A 22,534-nucleotide genomic window follows, 5' to 3' on the forward strand; every position below is an offset into this window, starting at 1 on the left:
TTAGGGGTTTCCCCACAATGTCTAAACACACACACACACACACACACACACACACACACACACACACACACACACACACACACACAAAGTGAAAGTATCTCTTGAGAGCTCATTTGGCTTCCTGCTTCTTTTGTGCAGTGCTGCAGCTTGTATTTGCACCTTATACCAAAAGCAGCTTCTGACAGTATTGAAAGTGTTACATCTTTGTTGTATTAAGTTTTGTTCTAAGATGTCTGTGGTAACTTGCTCAAAACCTCATTTTTTGTGTCAGATTGACATTTACGCATGAATAAAGATGAACAGTTTTACGGATCAAACAAAATTCTACCTATAACATCAAACATTTTACAACAGTATGTATCCACTGAGTCCACCAGTTCCCTTGACTTGTAAAACAAAGTACATACTTGATATGTGACTTCATTATAGCATTTTTCTGTAGTCTGATTGCAGTCACTTATTTTAGTGATGAAATGTTATAAGTTGTGTTATTTTATCATAATACATGAAAAATGGTTGGCTGTCAAACACTTATCCTCATTTTTTTTGCATTCGTCTACAGAACTAACATATCTGTGGTCCACACTTCGTGCCAGATTGTAAGTCATACAATAGGAAAAGCAATTTCTTGTGCACTCGTGCCATCTCCTGTACTTCTCAGCAATAAGAATCAAGGAACAGCCAGATACTGAGGACTGCAAGGTATATCCCACCTTTGAAATAATTGCGTGTCTGCACTACTTCCAATGTGAGTGTAAAAGAATATGGGGCAATCAAATGAAAATGACACAGATGGAAAAAAGGTAAACTGTTTATTATTTCAAAAGTAATTGTCATCACTGTTAATACATTTGTCCAACTGTGAGACAAGACAGTCAGTGCCTTCATGGAATAATGTTTGCGGTCACCTATGGAACCACAAATGTGTCCAGGCTGCATCTCTTTGTCCGAATTGACGCCCATGAATGTCTTTCATCAAGGCTCCAAAAATATGGAAACTGCAAACGGAGCGATCAGGACTATTTTGAGGATGTGTAATGGGTTCCAGATGAAATTTCCGAAGTGTACTTGAAACAACCTTGGCCACCCATGTTTCGCTGGGAAGTCCTTACAAATCCTCCACACAGTCCAGATCTCTCCCCATGCGATTTTGATATTTTTGGAGCGCTTAGGAAAGACATTGTTCATGGCTGTTGATTTGTTTCGGGTGAAGAGGTGCGTGCATGGGTACAATCATGGTCACATAGGCAACCGCAAACATTTTTCCATAAGGTATTGACCACCTTGGCTACGAATGGGCTAAATCTATTAACAGTTATGCTGATTACTTCTGGAATAATAATCTGTTTACTTAATTGTTTTCCATCTGTCTCTCTTCATTTGACTGCCCCTTATAATTTTCTATCTTCCACTTTCACTCTTTGCCACCCTTTACTCTTAATAATTTACACATATTACTACAAGTCCCCCACCAAATTTTTGTATGCGAAGGCTAATCTCACAAACTACTGGAAGGATTTTGATATGGTTTCAAGTAATCATTTTTCCAAGGAAAAATTCAGGAAGAAATTTCAAATGCTTTGATGATCGCAACTGGTCTTAGATAAGGTGATGGGTTTTTGGCACTACTTTTCGATGTAGCCCTCAATTATGTCATAGATTTGACAAAATGGAAACCCCACCTTAAACCAAAATTGGAGCAAAGCCCTCAGCAAGAATGAACTACCTGGGGTTTGTGCATAATTTAGTTCTCTTAACTCTTGACGTAGAAGAAGTTTGTGTCCAGATCACCAGTCTCCAAGAAATTACCTTAAAAATATGATTACAAATGTCTTATTAGAAAACTGACATGTCCATGAAACCCCTGTATATAAGTAAAGTCCTTGTAATCTGTCAAAAAATCACCACAGTTCTACAGTTTAAATATACTGAAGAAATCATTAAGCATAACTTAAGTGAGAAAGTAACACGGTAAAACAGAACCAATGAAATGAAAAAAAAAACTCATGTTCTAGCATAGTCAATGTATAAATACGAAATGCTTGTCAATAGACACTAAGATCCAACACTATAAAATCTTAGCTCTCCCAGAAGCTACTTATGCTTGCAAAAACCTGATTTAATAAAAAATCAAAGAAGAATTGATCAGCTCCTCGAAAGCTTAAAAAAAGACACGAGAGCTTATATAAATACAAAATGGATGGACTCTTCAAGAATCCAAATAAATGAAACTGTAAAGAGAGAGAGAGAGAGAGAGAGAGAGAGAGAGAGAGAGAGAGAGAGAGAGAGAGAGAGCCAATCATCAGCTCTATGAAGAAGAAAACAACTTTCATTTCTTTCACTACCTGTGAACACAAAGAAACAAAATTTTACAAAAAGCAGATAGGAGGACAACAGCTTCAAGAAATTCAGCAAGCTCTTAAAGCAGTTGGACTCCAGATAACATACTGAGAATGAAGACAAAATTGATATTCTTTTCAAGAACCAAAAATTTTCAGCAGGAATGATACAAAGAAGACCTATAGAGACTTAAGACAAATTGAGAAAATTAAGAACAAAAAGAACAACACAGTATTGAGTGGAGAGCAAAAATTGAAGAATACAACCTTCAAAGAAAAATTTAATGTGAAATGACTCATGTGGTCCAATAAGCAAGGCAATGGGAACAATATACATACATAAAACCTGATACACTTTCAGATAATGTGTATTAAAAATATGACTGGAGTTAAGTACCAACTGAGAACACTTACCTTAAAGTACTTCAATATCCCACCTACACCAATATAATTAGAATTTTCAAAAAGTGTTGATTAATCTGAAACCATTACGTTTCTTTGATTAACAAAAAGCAGCACTCCCTGAACATGCCACCCCCCCCCCCCCCAAAAAAAAAAAAAAATCCCCTTTCCATAAGCAGCAGCTAATTTTGAGAGAGTGCTGAAAAGTAAGGCCTCCGAATATATGTGAAAACTAAATGCTTTTTTTTAATGCAACTTAAATTACTAACGTACTAAATCTTTATTCTTCATGCCTACATATTTATTTCTCAACAAAAACACCCTGATAACTAACATTTCTCCCAACAAGAGACCAGTCTGTTGACACCATCACTGTAGAATGCTTGACCTCATTGACAGAGCCATAACCTCACTTTTGCTTGTACTACTTCCTCACTATCAAAGTGAAGTCCACAAAAGTGTTCTTTAAGCCAAAAACCAAGCAAAATCAGAATTGTATGGAGAATGATCAATGACAGTTAGCACAAGGTGTCTGTTGCAGATACTGCAGCACTCTTGTGTGTCAATGCTGAAGGTGAGAGAGCTCCATGTGCGGATGAAATCTTCAAAACTCTATTGCAGCACACTGTTTCTCACACACTGACATACATCGTTGTGTTACACACCATCAAATTACATGCAATAATTCAGAGCCCTCTAGCGGCAGAGAGCTGCAAATTTGTAGACAAGAAGAATAAAGATATAGAATGTTAATAACGTGTTTTATTTTAAAAAACTTTAAGAGTTGTTTGCAAATGAAAAATATGGAGGCATTACTTTTCAGCACTTTCTCATAAATAATGTTGATTTGCATGTTCAGACAGAATTGTAAGAGAGACTACCTACTCCTTAAGTTAACATTAAAAACAAATAAAACGACAAAATTTAGAGCCTCAGATATTTTATTTCTCAACTAAATACTAATGAAAATGATTAACAGCACACACTGTAAAATTATCAATAGGAATAGTGCAGAAAAGTAATTGTATTGCTTTTGGAGAATTCCTGTACTATAACTTACACCATCATTTGAATTAGAATGGAATATTAACAATAACAGAAGAAAGATTAACTAGATCTTCAAACTCTAATTTCTCTCAGAGTAGGACAAATGTACACAAATTACCACATCAGCAGTCTGCCTTCTAATATTTAGTTTAGCTTTAAAAATAATCTTATTTGTGGTTACTGCGACAAATAAATTAAGATTCTTGCTTAATGGTATTTACTACTACTACTACTACTACTACTACTACTCAGAGCTCTTCTCATAAGCATATGATAGGGGATAAGTCACAAGAACAAAAACCTCACAGATTAGAAGTCTCTCCACAGAGAAGTAAGGTATCTGTAGCAAAAACAGCACATTTAATTTTTTGCACCAAGCAGAGATATTAGCTTTTCATTTACTTTATTAATGTTTCTACCCAGATATTCCTACATATTAACACATGAAACAAAAGAAATATTTATTTCAGTAATGACATTACAGTGCATTATACTTTTAAACATAAATAATCAGTGTTAACAACTCATCAGCACAGTTAAGTATTGTCAACCTGTTGGAAACTGAACAGCTCTGTTTGTGATTTACAATGTGCTTCAGTAGTACCACAAGAAACTCTATCATATACAACTAACCAATAATAATTTATAATTTTTAACTTAGGAAAATAAATGTTTGATTAGGAACAAAAAAAAAATCACAATCCACTGAAGCTAAGTGAGACTAACATACTAAATTCATTACTAATGAAATTAACTTTAGCAATGCTAATATAGTATAAACTTAAATAAAAAATTTATACAGTATTGCATGACTCCAAAAATAAAATACTGTCAAATCATAATAAAAAACCATCTAAGAATAGTCACAGCATTGCATTTTGGTCCACAAGCAAAACCTCATACTATTTAATTGCATTTGCATAGAGGGTACTTAATTATTTCAAGATCTGATTTTCCTTTGGCAATTAAATAGCTTTCACATTTTTCAAATAGGAAATAATAATAATAATAATAATAATAATAATAATAATAATATAAGCACTGGGACCGTTAGGAGGAGTGATAAATGCAACACAACACTTAGCAAGTTGCACTATGAACTCATTTCACAAATCATTTTACCAACACAAAAAAGCTGCGAGCACCTGTCAGGAAAAAAATCAATTCTGGTATGTTAACTGAATCCTTCCAATGTACACAGCCTTTGTGGAACATCATCTTGCAAGAAAAAGGAGACGACAGGAAACTGATTTTTCTACAAGGAGTAACACTGTGGCAATTACCACTAAAAACTACTCAGCAGAGCTCTTAACAGCTGTGTTCTCTGCTATTAAGCCACAAAACCGACCAAATGCCCAATGTACTGAACAACAATCAAATTTTGATCTGGTAACATTTTTGCATTTAATGAAGTAAACACTGAATTCTCTGGTTTTAACATCAAGCACTCATTTTGGCACTGTCCACTTCTAAAAGTAATGTCGCTGTGCTATTCAGCCTTCAACATTACTAATTTGTAATACTGTAGCTGAATTTGCCAGTGCCCTACAGCTGAACAGAATTGTTTTCAATTTCAGTGTATGGCTTAAATCTGTGCCAGTGCCCTAAAACTGAACAGAATAATTTTCAATTTCAATTTATGGCTTACATTTGTTTAACTACTTGTATAGCCAAGATTCAGTTACTTTTGCATGAATCTCTTTGGTAAAAGTGATCTTCTCGAATAGAAAGTGCCTACATATGTAATCACTGCGTAATATCTTGATACTATAAATAGTTCAAAACAGAATGTCAACCATTATGCTCAAACTTTAAATATTTTTTTTAAAAGGATGTGGTGGATTTTTATGTCAGAAGTGCACTAGTGTTATGAGACTAGGATGGAGCAGTTTTTATTATGGAAACAATAAACAGATGGTAATCCAGATGGAATCAGGAGGTTCATTTTTCCAAGCCCCACAAACCGACTCAGGTTTTATGTAATCAAAATAGTAAGCAAAAATGCAGACCAGAATTAGCACATAATTAAAGCAAAAGCTGGCAAAGAAATGAAGTTGTTTTAAAGATATCCGTTTATACGACACATGCTGAAGATTTGTAATTTCTGTCAAAGTAATTGTAATAGTTTCATCCAAAAACTTTCACTTTACACATTTTTTATACTATGAAAATTACAACAGTGTCAAAGCAACTATTTTACCACTGTATATTACATGTAAATATGTGAGAAAAGTATGATTAAGACTATCAAAAATGTTAAAACTTATATGGCAGAGGAAGATAGCCAAACTAGAGAAATAGTGGCAAAGAAAGCAACAAAAATAACATTCATATCAAGGCTGAAAAGGGGAACAAACGAGACAGTGAAGGTGCATATGTAAAACAATGGTGATACAATATGAAACTGAAGCTTTTCTATCACGAATCCATACTTTGCATCTCTAGCTGCAACTGCTTCTATTAATTGATTAAAGAGGAAGTGTTGTAATGGTAATAACTTGAAATTTCAAATTACGATCAGTTCTTTCAACAGTTCAATTTTCCAGGAGTTGTCACAAGCCACAAATTATTTCATTTCAGTAGTTGAAAAGACACACAGTAAATAGTGTTTTAATGTGTTCTACTAAAAAGAATATTGCTACTCTTTTTATTGTTTCTTTTATAAAAAAACAGAAAGCATGGTCTGATCCTTAACACATTCAACTGCTAGGCGCCCTTTAATATCTTTCATGTTGTTTAACTGTATATTATTCTTTAACAGAAATTCTGCAACATCAGAATGTCCTTCCTCTGCAGCACGGTGTAAAGCTGTTCTCCCATCTGCATCAGTAACTGCACTATTTGCCCCAGCTTCCAATAACAGTTGGACAATATGTAGTTTACCAGATGCTGCTGCTCTGTGTAGAGGTGTAGCTCCTCCAGCACGTGTCTTTGCGTCCAACAACGCTCCAGCTGCAATAAGTTGTTGGCATATGGCAGCATGTCCAGCCCGTGCAGCATAATGTAGTGCAGTGTAGCCAGCAGAGTCTCTGCTATCAACAGGGACACCGCGCTCTAAGAGGTTCTTTACACGAGACATATCACCATTCTGGGCTGTCAGAAAGGGAAATACGCAATCTTACTGCCAACAAGTAAGTGTATCATTCTGTACTACAAAATAACTCAATAACTTGCATAAAGTCAACACATTTGTTAGTATGTCATTTCACTCAATGCATTAATTAGCACTAACCAGACTGGTACTTTCCAGCCCCATCCCCAACAACCCACAAACTGATATGATTTTTTTTAACTATGTAAATGATTAATAATATGAAAAGTATTTTATGTACTTTTCTTTTTCAACTCTGAAAAGGGATGGGATAGGGATAGAAGTGAGGTGCCTAGGGTGGCAATATGAAAGCAGCAAGTTCGGATTCCTTCGTGCAACACTACTACAAGGAGGAACAATACCCAGAAGTAATGAACATTAAAATGTTCTTATCATTAAAATTGAAATTCCTTTAATGAGTACCAATTGCACACAATGCTACATTGTGGTACATTACAATTATCAGTTTATATATAGATGACTGAACAATTGCAATGTGAATCCTCATGAGCTGAGATTTTCTCATATTCACTTACGGAAGCACAAACCCAAAACACAGATAGACAAAGATTTCTTAATATCACATTTCCAAAAGAAAATACTCTTTGCCATACAATTAAAAAAGAGGCATACACAAAAATTTGTACTGAAACAAATACCACACAGTAAGCCTCAGTGCCCCAATATGACAGTGGCCATATATGCCATTTGTGTGTTTTTAACTCTAATTAATGCCCATTCTATGTGGTGATACACTATCATTATTCATACTGTTATTATGCCAACTTGGATTTTCCACTGCTTGATCTTTCCTAGCAACTTCTCTTTCATACCACAACCCAGTGCTGTTTCCCTTTGTTACCATTATCTATCACACCACTTAGAATGAGATTTTCACTCTGCAGCGGAGTTTCACACCACTTAGAGTCCATCCCCTTTCTTTCCTTCTTTCGCTGTCACCTCACAAACCACACACGAGTTTTCACTGGCATACCAAGCCACCTGTGATGCACCAGATCTGTCCTGTGCCAAAGGTCTTGCCAGTGCACAACACACAGCAACAGGTGCACACTGCACGGACCACAGGTGTGAGGTCCTGTCCAAGTCATTCTCCCCATCAATATAATTATTCCTGAACCTCCACTCCAATCAAACAACCTTCCTTCACCAAAGTGTATTTTCACAGGTATTCCTGGCCCTGCCTGCACCACATACCTAACAGACTTTTCCTATATTCATGCACACACAAGACTGACCTTACCCAATCCATTCACACATTATGCCCCAGTCTCTCCACCCATATCCAGCCACAGACCTACACCTCGCACAATTACCATTATCTTATTAATTTTCATTTCTATTCTGATTCTGGTTGTGTCCCACTTTCATGTCTATTTTGTTTTCATTTCAGTTTATTGTACTTCATGTTGTTTTAGCCACTTATTACTATACTTCATCTGGTTTTGTCTTCCTAGACATTCTACATATTTGTGTGTGTTTTTACCTTCCAATATGGATTCTTGCTGCTTCCATCAATGCCAATACAGAAAAATTTTCCTATCGCTAGACTGAACCTAGCCTCATATACATCTCCTACATTGTTGCCCTGCTCAAGGAATCCCTCCAAATGGCCACACCATCAAAGTACTCATTTCTGGTGGTGACCCACCCTTCCAGAATGATCTCTATCTGATCAAGTTCTTTCAGTCTACGGCCCTCACCAACCTTGTCCTGTAGAACAATATAAATCAGGCCCAAAACCTCTTGCACCACCTCTGCTGCATGCGTAAAATACTCCTGTTCTCCAATCCCGAATTCCTACATAAACATTACCCAGAATGAAATCCTTGCCCTACAGAAACTAGTGGAACACGCACAGTGTCTTCAGTTACTTATTTTGAAGTTTAAAGTCTATTTGTGTTAATATTTGCTGTAGAAGCAACTCATTAGTGGATTTTTCATTAATCTCAGTCCACCTTCCGGTGTTATTGAATCGAGTGGTCTGTTATCCGTGAGTGTCTCAGCCTCACGCCTCAGTAGTGTGTTTACATTTTGTGGCGTGCAGTACGGGTGTAGCGGTTATAAAGCCAAGTACTGATTGTGCACTGTTATACAGTTATTAATTTTAATAGTTTTCAGCGGAGTTTCATACTGTTTGTGATGGAATAATGATTTAATAAACTTTCGGAAACATTCTCTCACCTTTTTTTTTTTTCTGTGCGTAGTAGTAATTTAGCAAATTTTGTGCTTTAGTTTTAAGCTGACGTTTCTAATTGTTTCTAGTGAAATATTTCAGTAAAATTTTCATTCAGTGTTTTAACTTGGTTGAGTGTTCTAGTGGCCATTTGAATTTTTGGTTTTAGCTAATAATTTTGTGAAGTTCTGTTGGTATTTCTATTAGATGTGGTGTAGTAGTATTAATACAAGTAGTTGCTTTCTTAGTAGACAGAGAATTTCTTGACACCCCTATTGTTAGTTCTATAAATAGTTCTGCTGTTAGGTTTGTGAGTAATGGTTACGGTGTGTGATTTGTTCAAAGTATTTTCACTGGGGGGAATGCAGTGGGGAAGCAGGTGGACATTCTAGCAAGATCCTCTCCTGGGAATGCAGAATCTGTAATAGAAATAAGTTGATCGAGGAGCACGAGCATAAGATCTGTGGCCTTTAGGAGCAATTACAATGTGCAAAGGATGAATTAGATAGGTTGAGGAGGGTGAAGGGTGGTGGCGAATGGGAACTGGCAGTTGGCAAGAAGGCAGCTAGGAAGAGGAGGTATTCAGACAGTTATACTTTGCGTATGTGCAATAGATTTGACCAACTGTCAGAGTTGAGTGGAGAGGAGCCTCATGTAGCTATAGATGTAGGGAACACGCAGCAGTTCTCAGCAGTTAGGAGGCCTAGGTCAGCTTCAGAGTCTAAGATAAAGAAAAAGGTTCTGCTGCTAGTAGTTCACATGGTAGAAGTGTGGGCCAGCAGCTGCACGAAGTGTTGCAGAGTGAGTACCCGGTCACCCACATTGTGAAGCCTAGTGCAGGGTTGGCTCAAGTGACTGACAGCATAGGCGAGTTATGTAGGTATTTTACAAAGGATGATCAGGTAGTGATAGTGGGTGGTGCAGCGAACAGTCTTGATAGAGATGGGGAATATGATAAATGGTGGTGGTTGCTCGGATGGTTAAAAAGAGTGGAGGGGGGGGGGGGGGGAGAAGGGACCAAACTACTAGGTCATTGGTCCCTTGTTCCTACTAAATAATGCCAAAAATGTGAGAGTAAGAACAAAACATGTAACACAAAAGAGAAAGAAAGGAAAAACCAAAGGAATGAAGGACAGGCAATGAACACTAAAAGGAACAAAAGAGGACAAGAAAACAACAGAGACATGCAAGAAACAGAAAGAGTACAACAAGAAAGCAAATTACAGTGGCTGGCTGACCATGAGAATAAAAAGGAAAAGCCAGCCACTCTGCAACACATTAAAACCTCCACCCTAAAAGCATTAGGGTGGAGGACACAGAGGGACATAGGACATGCGCAAAAACTTAGATCAAATGACAAAACCCACCCTTACGAGTAAAACGTAAAACTAAATCAGCCAATGAGACGTTGTCAGATAACATGAGCAGCAACGAGTCTGGTAACCCAAGATTTCGTCGTTGGGCAGTCAAAGTGAGACAGTGCACCAGAACACGTCCCACTGTCAATCGGGTGCCACACCGACACTCAGGCGGGTCTTCACAGTGTAGGAGGCCACCATGGTTCGCCCAAGTGTGGCCAATGCAGAGCCGACAGAGGACAAATGATTCCCTGCGAGAGGCCCGCATTGAAGACTTCCACACATTCATAGTTCCTTAATGACATGCTGTTTGTTGTGTGTACTGTTATGCCATTCCATCTCCCAAAGCCGAAAAATGCTCACTCAGGTCAGGTTCAGAGATGCCCATCTCCAGAAACGGTTTCCGTGTAGCCTGTTTAGCCAGTCTATCGGCAAGTTCATTGCCTACGATTCTGACATGCCCTGGGGTCCACACAAAAGCCACTGAATGACCGGACCCTAAAAAGGGCATAGATGGACTCCTGGAAGGTCGCTTCCAAAGATGATGAGGGTAGCACTGGTCGATAGCTTGTAGACTGCTCAAGGAGTCAGTACACAGAAGAAACGACTCCCCAGGGCATGAACAGATGTGTTCAAGAGCACGAGATATAGCCACCAGCTTTGCAGTGAAAACAACACAGCCATCGGGCAAGGAATACTGTTCAATATGTCCTCCATGGACATATGCGAAGCCCACGTGACCAACAGCCATCGAGCCGTCGGCGTAAAACACTTCATGGCCTCGGTACACGTCAAGAATCGAGGGGAAGTTACAGTGGTGAGCTGTGGGTTGAACTGAGGTCCAGGCGAAGCTGCGGCCTAGGTCTACACCATGGAGGTGTATGTGAATGAACCTTGAGGAGAGGTGGTGATGGGATGGACTCCAGTTCAGATAGAAGCGATTGCACGCCAGCTGCAATCATTAACCCTGACCTGGGCCTCATATGCGGGCGGAGAACCATTGTGATTGGGGAAAGGAGGCGGTAATTAGGATGTTTAGGAGAGCTACGAATGTGTGCAATCTAACTGGCGAGCAGTTGTGCATATCTAATCTTCACTGGAGGGACTCCAGCCTCCATCAGTACACTTGTCACTGGACTCGTCCTAAAAGCTCCTGTTGCTAGTCGAACCCCACAATGGTGCAATAGGTTGAGAAAATGCAATGCTGAGGGCGCCGCCGAACCATAAATCACACTCCCATAGTAAAGGCGGGATTGAACATAGGGCTCTGTAGAGCTGCAGCAGTGTAGAGTGATCTGCAGCCCAGTTGATGTTGCTCAGGTAGTGAAGGGCATTGAGGCGCTGCCAGCATTTCCGTTTAAGCTGACGAAGGTGAGGAATCCAAGTCAAACAAGCTTCAAAAACCAAACCTAAGAATCGATGTCTCCACTATTTCCATTAAGGTAAAGTACTGGTTCCGGATGCATGGTATGACACACCGACAGAAATGCATGACAGATGTCTTCATGGCAGAAAATTGGAAGCCATGACTGCGCATTGTGGATCACTCACTGTAGACAACGCTCAGCAACACCAGTACTGGAGCAGCAATAAGAAATGCAGAAGTTGTCTGCATAAAGAGAAGGTGAGGCAGAGGGCCCGACAGCTGCTGCTAGACCATTAATGACCACTAAAACCAGAGAGAGACTCAATACAGAGCCCTGCGGGACTCCATTCTCCTGGATATGGATGGAACTATGGGAGACACCAAACTTGGACACGAAGAGTACAGAGCAGCAGGAAGTTTTGGGTACAAATCGGGAGCAGGCCCTGGAGACTCCACTCATACAATGTGACAAGGATATGATGTCGCCGGGTCATGTCGTATGCTTTACGTAAGTCAAAAAAGACGGCAATCAGGTGTTGGCACCTGGAAAAGGCTGTTCGGATGGCAGACTTGAGGGACACAAATTTATCAGTGGTAGAATGACCCTGGTGGAAGCCACCCTGACATGGAGCCAGTAGGCCATGTGACTCCAGGACCCAACCCAACTGCCGACACACCATACATTCCAGCAGCTTACAAAGAACGTTGGTGAGGCTCATGGGCCATTAGCTATCCACACCAAGCAGCTTTTTACGGGTTTGAACATCGGAACGATGGTGCTCTCCCGTCATTGCGATGGAAAGACGCCATCGCACCAGATTTGGTTGAAGATGAAGAGGATATGTTGCTTGTAGTCAGATGAGAGATGTTTAATCATCTGGCTGTGGATATGATCAGGTCCAGGAGCTTAGTCGAGGCTATGTGCAAGGCAATGAGCACCTCCCACTCTGTAAATGGGGCATCATAGGATTCACTGTGACGTGTAGTGAATGAGAGGACTTTCCCTTTCACCTGCCGTATGAGAGTGCGAAAGGCCGCCCCCTCGCAGAAGCTTGAGCAAAGTGGTCAGCAATTACGTTTGCATCAGTAGGAAACGCGCCATTTATGGTAACACCGAGAACGCCTGTTGGGGTCTGGCACCCGAAAATACGTTTGATCTTCCCCCAGACTTGGAAAGGTGACATATGGCACCCAATGGTCAAGACGTCTCTCTCCCAACACTCCTGCTTCCATCGTTTGGTAAGGTGGCGAACGTGGGCACAGAGCAATTTAAAGGCTATGAGGTGCTCCGTTGAAGGATGCCATTTATATCACTGTAGACCTCGCTGATGCTCCCTAATTGCTTCAGCAACTTCCGGCAGCCACCAAGGAATTGCCTTATGCCGGGGGCACCCTAAACAGCAAGGAATCGCATTTTCCGCTGCAGAAACAATTGTTGTAGTCACCTGCTCAACCATCACATTGATGTTACCATGTGGGGGAGATTCAACAATGACAGCAGAGGCGAAAGTTCCCCAGTCCGCCTTGTTTAAAGCCCATCTGGGCAGGCCTCCATGTGCCTGAGACCAGGGCAGTTATAGGAAGATGGGGAAATGATCGTCACTACCACACAGGTCGTCATGTAATCTCCAGTGGATAGATGGGAGATGTCCTGATCAATGGCCGAGTAACTACCACGAGCCACACTGAAATGTGTGGCTCATGTCTGTCTCGGCCAGTAAACAAGGTGCCACCCTACATGGGGGTTATGGGCATTACAATCTCCCGAAAGCAGGAAAGATTTATGGAGTTCATTAATCAGTGCAGCCAATACATTCACAGGTACTTCGTCATCTGGAGGAAGATATACATTGCAGACAGTTATTTTCTGTGTCATCCTTATTCTGACAAACACAGCTTCAAGAGTCGTTTGAAAGGGGCAAGACTGAGTTCAGGATATAAACACAAACTCCATCTGACACTCAATCTTAGCCTCTATGGTTTCTGTAATAGTCCTTATAGCCACAGAGGGCAGGGGTCTGCATTGCCTGGAACCAGGTTTCCTGGAAGGCAATGCAGATAGTATGTGTAAAGCTTAACAGTTGCCATAGCTCAGCCAGGCGGTGGAAAAAACCGCTGCAATTCCACTGGAGGATGACAACATTGTGAGAGTAGGAAGGCATGGAACATTCAATGAGGCAGTTTATGCCTCAGACTCACCTGCTGCCACCGCCTTATTGCCTGAGCAGTCTATATTCATTGTGTCTGAGGGTCTGGCAAGATGTGGTCCTCAGAAGATGCCAGAATCTCCACCCCATCCTCAGATGCAGAGCTTGTAGGTAGCAGTGGTGAGAGTGCCACTGCAATTTCCTTGGTCTTAGGGGTCTTCTGTTCGGATTTCTCTCGCTGCTCCTTGGGTTCCCCCGACTGGGAGCGCTTCACTGGCTCAGTCTCTGAAACTGAGGATGACTGTGAAGCTCTAAAACACCAGCTGCTTTTGAGCTCTTCAGCCACTGGTGGGTGTCATCTTTCACACTAGCAGAAACCTGGGAATGGAGTGACCCAAGGGACACCTTCCTAGCGAGAGAAGCCGAAGAAGACGTATGCTTCTCCAGCTTAGAAGTGGGGACGGACGTCCCCGACGGTTGGGGTGGGGAAATGTTGCTCCCAAAGTATGTGGTGCAGGAACAACAGGGAGGGAATTTCCTCCACCATCAAGGAGGCAGGTGTAGTCTTCTAGCTTTGAGAGGTGACTAGGATTGGCAGAGCTGATGGTGCCAGAACTGTTGTAGTGGCAGTGTAAGACAATGACATATGTACAGGGCGCAGGCATTCAAATTTTCTCATAGCCTCAGTGTAGGTCAGTCGGTCCAGAGTCTTGTACTCTCATGATTTTCCTTTCTTTCTGGAGAATCCTGCAATCTGTCAATTGAGGCAAATGGTACTCTCTGCAATTGACACAGATGGGAGGCAGGGCACATGGAGTATTGGGATGTGATGGGCACCCGCAATCTCAACATCCGACGCTGGAAGTACAGCCCGAAGACATATGGCCTAGCTTCCAGCACTTAAAGCACCACGTTGGGGGAGGGATATAGGGTTTTACATCATAGCAGTAGACCATCACCTTGCCCTTCTCGGGCAATGTATCACCCTCCAAGGCCAAGATGAAGGCACCGGTGGCAACCTGATTATCCCTCGAACCCCGGTGGACATGCCAGATGAACCGTACACCTCGCTGCACTAAATTGGCTAGCAGCTCAGCGTCAGACTGCAAAATATGGTTCCTGTGAAATATGATACCCTGGACCATATTCAAGCTCTTATGGGGCATGATGGTTACAGAAACATCCACCAGCTTGTCACAAGCAAGTAACATCCACGACTGAGCAGAGGATGCTGTTTTGATCAAGACTGACGCAGATCTCATTTCGGACAAGTCCTCCACCTCCACAAACTTGTCTTTGAAATACTGAACAAAAAACTGAGGCTTCATCATCATGAAATATTACCTATCAGCTCTCAACATACAAGGTACCAGGGCAAATAAAATCTGCTGCCATCCTTAGCCAGCCCAACGTTCCTCCCATGGTGTGGCCAGGGAGGGGGAACGATTTGGGGTCGTACTTCTGTGTGTTGAATTGAGCTCATGAACGCACAGAGACTGCTGGTGTTTCACCACTAGCAAGAGATGATGGACTACGCTTCATCGCCCTGAAGCCACCCACTCCGACCAGGGTCCCTCCCACCTAGCAGGATGGCCATTGCCGGGAGTCCCGATGCCCCAGGATGACGGGCATCTACTCCTTGGCAAATGTGGGGAGTTAACAGCGCAGGCATCAGCAGAGCGATGGTCAGGAGGCTACAACCAACACGGTACGTGGCGGCCCCACCACAATGGACTGGCTACCGTGCTGGATATAAGGTGCAAAGAAGCCCACGGTCGTCATCAATGCAGAAAGCGACACTGCATAGTGCATGATGGAAAACGCACCCAAGAAGGTGTCCTCACCCAAGAGATGGATTATGGGCAGGATTGAAATGCAACGATGAGAAAGTGGGACAAAGATCTCTACGCACAATGGACACGATCCACCATTAAGGCGCCCTTCCCCAATTGGCTCGCTCTTTGGGAAAATTTTGAAGAATGGCGGTCAAACCCTTACAGGAGACCATCACATAAAGGCCAAAACATATGACTCATTTTAGTCGTCTCTTACGACAAGCAGGAATACCTCAGGCCTATTCTAACCCCTGGATCCGCATGGGAAGAAGGGGTGTTGGCAGCATCACTCATGGAAAAATTCCAGTAGTAGTTGGTGTTAGAGCTGCACCTTTTTTTTGGATTGAAGTCAGCTGATAGGTACACCTGCTTAACCCTCGCATCCTCGCATTACCAAGCGGGGTATTATGACTACCCCAGGTTGATTTTTTCCCTATAGTAATGTTATTTGAAGCGCCACATGCCTGTGGTTTCATGAGTTTGTACTAAAATGATTGACGTTGAATTCACACTCACGACCGTCAAATTGTTTTGGCTTTATCATTGTTATTCAAGTCATTTATTGGTGGGATCATGAGACTACCCCGCTTGGTATGAAATGTCTTATTTTCTTATTTGTAGAAAAAGAAGATTTTGGGAAACATATCTGTCATTCATCTTCTTTGTTGAGTTTTATCCATAGATTCAATGTTTGTTATTGTTGCTGGTTGCTACTGTTGAGTTGAATTTGACGTTCACTGTTGAGCTGCCATTACACGAGTCAGTATTTCATCTGCAAGAAAGGATGTCCAAATGACTTTCTAGCAAAGAGATCATGGAAATTCTATACAATTCTGATGTCAGTGATGATGAAAATGAATGGGACATTGATAATGAACTGAATGAATATATGGAACCTCTTGACAAAGACCATATCATAGCTTCAGATAAAGCTGATGATGAAATATCAGAAGACACTACAGATACACGTGACCAAGTAGAAGAAGAAGAAGAAGAAGAAGAAGAAGAAGACACTGGAGATTTGTTTGTTTCTATAAGTGGACTACAATTTTCTAGTGAACCACCAAAAGATGGGTGGCGTTGATGTCACAAGATTTTGAATGTAACACCTGGCCCAGTGAATCATGGAAAAACAGTCAAAACATTAACAGTCATTTTTATTATTTGTCTCACCGGAAATCATGAGCATCATTGTAGAAGGAACGAACAGGAAAGGCAAACGAGTAATTTCTTTGTGGAATACAGCTTATTCTTCAAACAAAACGACACGGAGAGATACAAATGCAACTAAAGTGTACGATCACACAAATGCTTCCGATCTGTGGGGAGGTAATGCTGCCTTTCGTCCTTTGTCTATACTGAAATTCTTGCGATTTGACAACAGACACACAAGAGCACAGAGAATTGAAAAAACCAAGGACAAGCTACAAGCCATTAGGGCAGTGTTCGACAAATTTCAATCTACCTTGTGCAAGAACTTCTATCCTTATGAATACGTGACTACTTATGAATGATTAACAATGTACCGAGGAAACTGCCATTTTAGGGTTGATATGAAGAGCAAGCCTGGCAAGTATGGCATTAAAACTTGGGTTTGTGTTACTGTGAAGACATCTCACTTATTATGTATCCAGATTTACACAAGATGGTGGACAATTCTCAGTAAGTGAATCAAGGACAGAGAGTTGTTTTGGATCTGATGGAACCATTTCTGAACAACAGTCATGGTGTAACCACTGATAATTTTTTCACCAGTCTTCCACTGGCTGCTGAACTACTAAAACGAAACACGACATTGGTCAGTACCTTGTGTTCCAATAAGAAAGAGATTCTGAAGGAATTCTTGCAAAACAGAAAGAGAGAAGTTCACTCTTCAATGTTTGGTTTCACAAATGACTTGATCCTAGTTTCCTATGTTCCAAAGAAGGGAAAGACAGTAATACTACTCTCTACTCAGCATAATGAGAGACAAGTGAGTGGTGAAGAACTTGAGGGGGGGGGGGGGGGATCATACTGCACTACAACAAAACCAAAGGTGCTGTAGATAATGGGGACAAAATGACAAGAGAATACAGTTGTGTTAGAGCAAGAAGAATTTTCATGGAAATGATACATATTGCAACACTGAATGCATATATTCTGTACACTCAAAGATTTCCTGAATGGCAGAAGAATAACTGAAGCTGACGTAAACTCTTCACGACTGAACTGGCATTTGAACTCAGCAAAGGCAACATGGGAGAAAGAGCCAAAAATATCAACGGTCTTCATAACGATGTACAAGATGCACTGAAAGCTTGTGGTATTGCAATTCCTACAGCAGTGATCCACACCCAGTGTTCCAAGTTACCGACGCCACAACGATGTCAAGATTGCAAGAGCATTGAATATTGGAAAACAAGATTCTGTTGTGTAACGTGCAAGAAACCTGTTTGTAATATACACAGAGAAAAAACTGTTAATGTGAAGTGCATGCAGTGCAAAAATGTACTTGACTAAAAAGTTGAAAAAAGTCTTGAGTTACTTTACTGCAGTGACTGTTGAGGTACATTGATTATTAATTTTCTGTTTGTTGAGTACTGAATTTAGTGAAAGATATAAAAAATTTTTTGTGCTTTGTATCTGTGATCTGATTAAATACTTCTAATAACCTGAAAACGTGTTTTTCAATACTAAATAAACCCATTCAATGGAAGTAACGAAATCTGAGAACAAATATTACAATAAAACACAAAACTCTTTTGAGGTAATCCAAATTCCCCACCTGGTAAAATAGAGGTGTGAGAAAGCTTGGTAACGGTAGGGTTAAAGAAGACCCTCTAACTAAGAGCTCACCTTCAGAGGATATCATGCTTCCAAGTAGAAAAGGAATTAGCATATTTCATCAAAATATAAGATGTATTAAAAACAAAGATTCCAAGACTTACCAAGCAGGAAAGTGCCAGTAGACAGGCACAATAAAATAACACACAAACACACACACAAAATTTCTAGCTTTCGCAACCGACGGTTGCTTCTTCAGGAAAGAGGGAAGGAGAGGGAAAGACGAAAGGATGTGGGTTTTAAGGGAGAGGGTAAGGAGTCATTCCAATCCCGGGAGTGGAAAGACTTACCTTAGGGGGAAAAAAGGATATAGACACACACACATACACAAGCAGACATATTTAAAGGCAAAGAGTTTCTGCCTTTAAATATGTCTGCTTGTGTCTGTATATGTGTGTGTGTGTGGGGGGGGGGGGGAGGGGGGGGGAACGCGCGCGCGTATATACCTGTGTGTGTGTGTGTGTGTGTGTGTGTGTGTGTGTGTGTGTGTGTGTGTGTGTGTGTGTGTGTGTGTGTGTTTGTGGAGGGGGGGGGGGGGGGAGTCTTTCTGCTCCCGGGATTGGAATGACTCCTTACCCTCTCCCTTAAAACCCACATCCTTTCGTCTTTCCCTCTCCTTCCCTTCTTTCCTAAAGAAGCAACCATCGGTTGCGAAAGCTAGAAATTTTGTGTGTTATTTTATTGTGCCTGTCTACCGGCGCTTTCCCGCTTGGTAAGTCTTGGAATCTTTGTTTTTAATATATTTTTCCCATGTGGAAGTTTCTTTCTATTTTATTTACATCATTAATTTGAACCCAAATATAAGACGTATTAGAGATCAAGTTAGTTAAATGCTTATAGATGTTGAATCTGAAATTACTGGTATATCGAAGCACCACTTAAATAATTTGACAATTCAGAGGCTTCCTTTACCAGGATACAGATTAGCTGGCTGTTTTTCAAGGAGTTCCTTGAACCGTGAAGGAGTGGCTATATATGTAAAAAACAGAATATCATTTGAGTCCATAAATGTATCATGGCAGTGCACTGAACAAATATTTGAATGTTGTGCGGGGGCAGTTGACTTTAGTGAAACTAAACTTCTAACTGTTGTTGTTGTTTATAGGTCCCCTAACTCTGATTTCAGAGCATTTATGCTCAACCTAGAGAGGGTTCTTGATTCACTTTGTACGGAGTACCAGAAATTAGTCATATGTGGTGACTTCAATATAAATTTTGTATATGATGGTTCAAGAAAAAGGATGTTGGTAGAACTCAAATTCATATGATCTGATGCAGATTGTGTGTTTTCCAACTAGGGTGGAGGGGAATAGTGGCACAGCCATAGACAATATTTTTTTCATTCTTCATTACTACATGGGCATTCTGTTAGTAAAAGGGTGACTGGCCTTTCAGATCAGGGTGCACAAATCTTAACACTTAAAGGCTTCAGTACCCTAACAAATGCCACATTTAATTACAAACTATGTAGGAAAGTTAATCCAACAGCAATAGTGAGTTTTTTAAACCTTGTCAAGGAACAAGAGTGGCAGGATGTTTATAGTGCCGATAACATAGATGATAAATATAATGCTTTCCTTAAAACGTTTCTCATGCTCTTTGAGAGTTGCTTTCCATTACAACGTTCTAAGCAGGGTACTAGCAGTAATAGGCAGCCCGGATGGCTGACTAGTGGGATAAGGAATCGTGTAAAATTAAGTGGGAATTGTATCAAAAGTTACACATAGTCACACAGTATTGTAAGGTGCTTAAAATTGTTATCAGGAAGGCTAAGTTTATGTGGTATGCAAATAGAATAGGCTAATTCACAGGATAAAATGAAAACCATATGGTCAGTTGTGAAGGAAGTGTCTGGTCAGCAAGGTTGACGATATAAAGTGAGTTCACAGTAAAAATATTTCTGTTACTGATAAATAAGATACATGTACAGTATTTAACAATTATTTTCTGAGCATTGCTGGTGAATTAATTAAAAATTTACTTTCTACAAAGAATCATATCACTTTCTTGACAAACGCCTTTACCAGATTGATGTTTGAAATACTCCTCAGTGATACTGACACGAGGGAGATTGAGTCAGTAATCAAATCACTGAAGACTAAGGACTCTCATGGTTATGATGGAGTGCCTAGCAGAATATTAAAGTACTGTGCTGCCCTGTATTTACCCATATTTGTAATTTTTCTTTAGGAATGGTCAATTTCCTGAATGATTAAAGTACTCAGTAGCAAAGCTGCTTTATAAATAGGGAGAAAGGGATAATGCAGATAATTTTAGACCCATTTCTATGCCATCAGTATTTGCTAACGTTTTTGAAAAGGCTGTGCAAGTAAGGATAATTGATCATTTTATATCACACAATTTGCTATAAAATGTACAGTTTGGCTTTAGAAGTCTTTTAACAACTGAAAATGCAATATTATCTTTTTTCTGTGAGGTACATGCGTCAGCACATTGTCAATGCATGTGCGAACATTAGGGAAGGCAACCTACTCGCTGTTGAGAGTAATGTTAGTACACGTATTGTCAACTGCATTGAGATTGACGGACATCAGTTTGAGCATTTACTGCATTAATGTGGTATTTACAGATAATCACGCTGTAACAGCATGCGTGCTCAGAAATGATAGATTCACAAAGGTACATGTATCACACTGGAACAACCAAAATAAAATGTTAAAACGTACCTACGTTCTGTATTTTAACTTAAAAAACCTACCTGTTATCAACAATTCATCTAAAATTGTGAGCCATATGTTTGTGATTAATACAGCACCATCTATCACAAAATGAAAAAGTGGGCCAACTAAAACATTCATATTTCTTTACATACTACATGAATAAGTAATAAAAAATGGGAATTCCTACTTTAAAAAATGCAGTTGATATCTGTTAGACCTATGGCACCGCCATTTAGCGGGCCAACCATAGCGCCATCTGGTTTCCCCCTTCAAGCTAGACAACTTTCATTCTTTGTAGTTTTTTCGTTTGATGCTTATTTCATGAGATATTTGGCCTAGTCAAGATCAATGGACCACCCACCCTGTATATTCCTCACTATCATTTCTTGTTAATATTATTACCTTTTTCCCAAGAATAAGCATCTTTCACTCAGTTAATACTCAGCAGAAATCAAACCTGCATTTGGATCTGTCTTCCTTAAGTCTTGTGCAGAAAGGTGTGCAGTATACTGCTGCATCCATTTTCAATAAGCTACCACTCTAATTCAAGAATATTAGCAGTGATCCATGCACTTTCAAGTTGAAACTGAAAAGTTTGCTTGTGGGTCACTACTCCTATTCTGTCGAAGAGTTCCTCGAAAAATGAAGCTGATTATTGTTGATTGCATTTACTTAAACTTATAGACTGGCTTTTTGTGGGTTCATGAGCATTCATTTTTATCTATTACTTTTATGTTGTAATTCCATGTGCTGACATGTCCCATGACCTAGGAGATTTGCTCCTCAATTTGGTCCTATGGAGAAGGAAACTGTCCACTCTATTCACCTCATACTCCCACATTTGATTATATCCAATTAAAATAAATTTCGAATTAACATTTCAGCAAGTCAAATGGTAGAGACTAGCTGCTAACCACTTCTGGTTCATTCCCTTTGTTACTGTTCTCAAACAATGTCTTTTACACATACTACATCCACCTGCGTCTCAGAAACTCCCTCCTGCCACCCTACCAAATCCAGAGCCTCTATAGACCCACAACACGGTTATGAACCTCTCCTCCAGAAGCCACAGTCCTAAAGTAGTACGAGCCCTTTCCTGTAAGAACCGAGTCGTGCCTCAGTGCCAGAGATAACATTGGTTGTGTGTGTCAGTTGTGTGTATGGATTTTTCTAAATCTGGAGGAGGACTGTGCCCAACAGCTTAATCCACTTTTAAATATGCAAGTCCGCCACCCAACACCAGCTCTATAA

The 22,534-nt window shown here is 40.4% G+C and overlaps 1 protein-coding gene across 1 annotated transcript in view; it reads right to left on the reverse strand.

The window, feature by feature from the left end:
- Nucleotides 1-3,664: 3,664 nt before the first annotated feature.
- The window catches only part of LOC126335909 (ankyrin repeat domain-containing protein 39-like), a 49,885-nt gene continuing 31,015 nt past the window's right edge, over nucleotides 3,665-22,534 (reverse strand). Inside the window, exon 5 of the mRNA XM_049999382.1 lies at nucleotides 3,665-6,881. Within this exon, the coding sequence (XP_049855339.1) occupies nucleotides 6,448-6,881 (434 nt within the window). The 3' untranslated portion in view covers nucleotides 3,665-6,447. The remainder of the gene's footprint in view (nucleotides 6,882-22,534) is intronic.

This window comes from Schistocerca gregaria, chromosome 2 (assembly GCF_023897955.1).
Source record: "Schistocerca gregaria isolate iqSchGreg1 chromosome 2, iqSchGreg1.2, whole genome shotgun sequence".
Taxonomy (NCBI): Eukaryota; Metazoa; Arthropoda; class Insecta; order Orthoptera; family Acrididae; genus Schistocerca; species Schistocerca gregaria.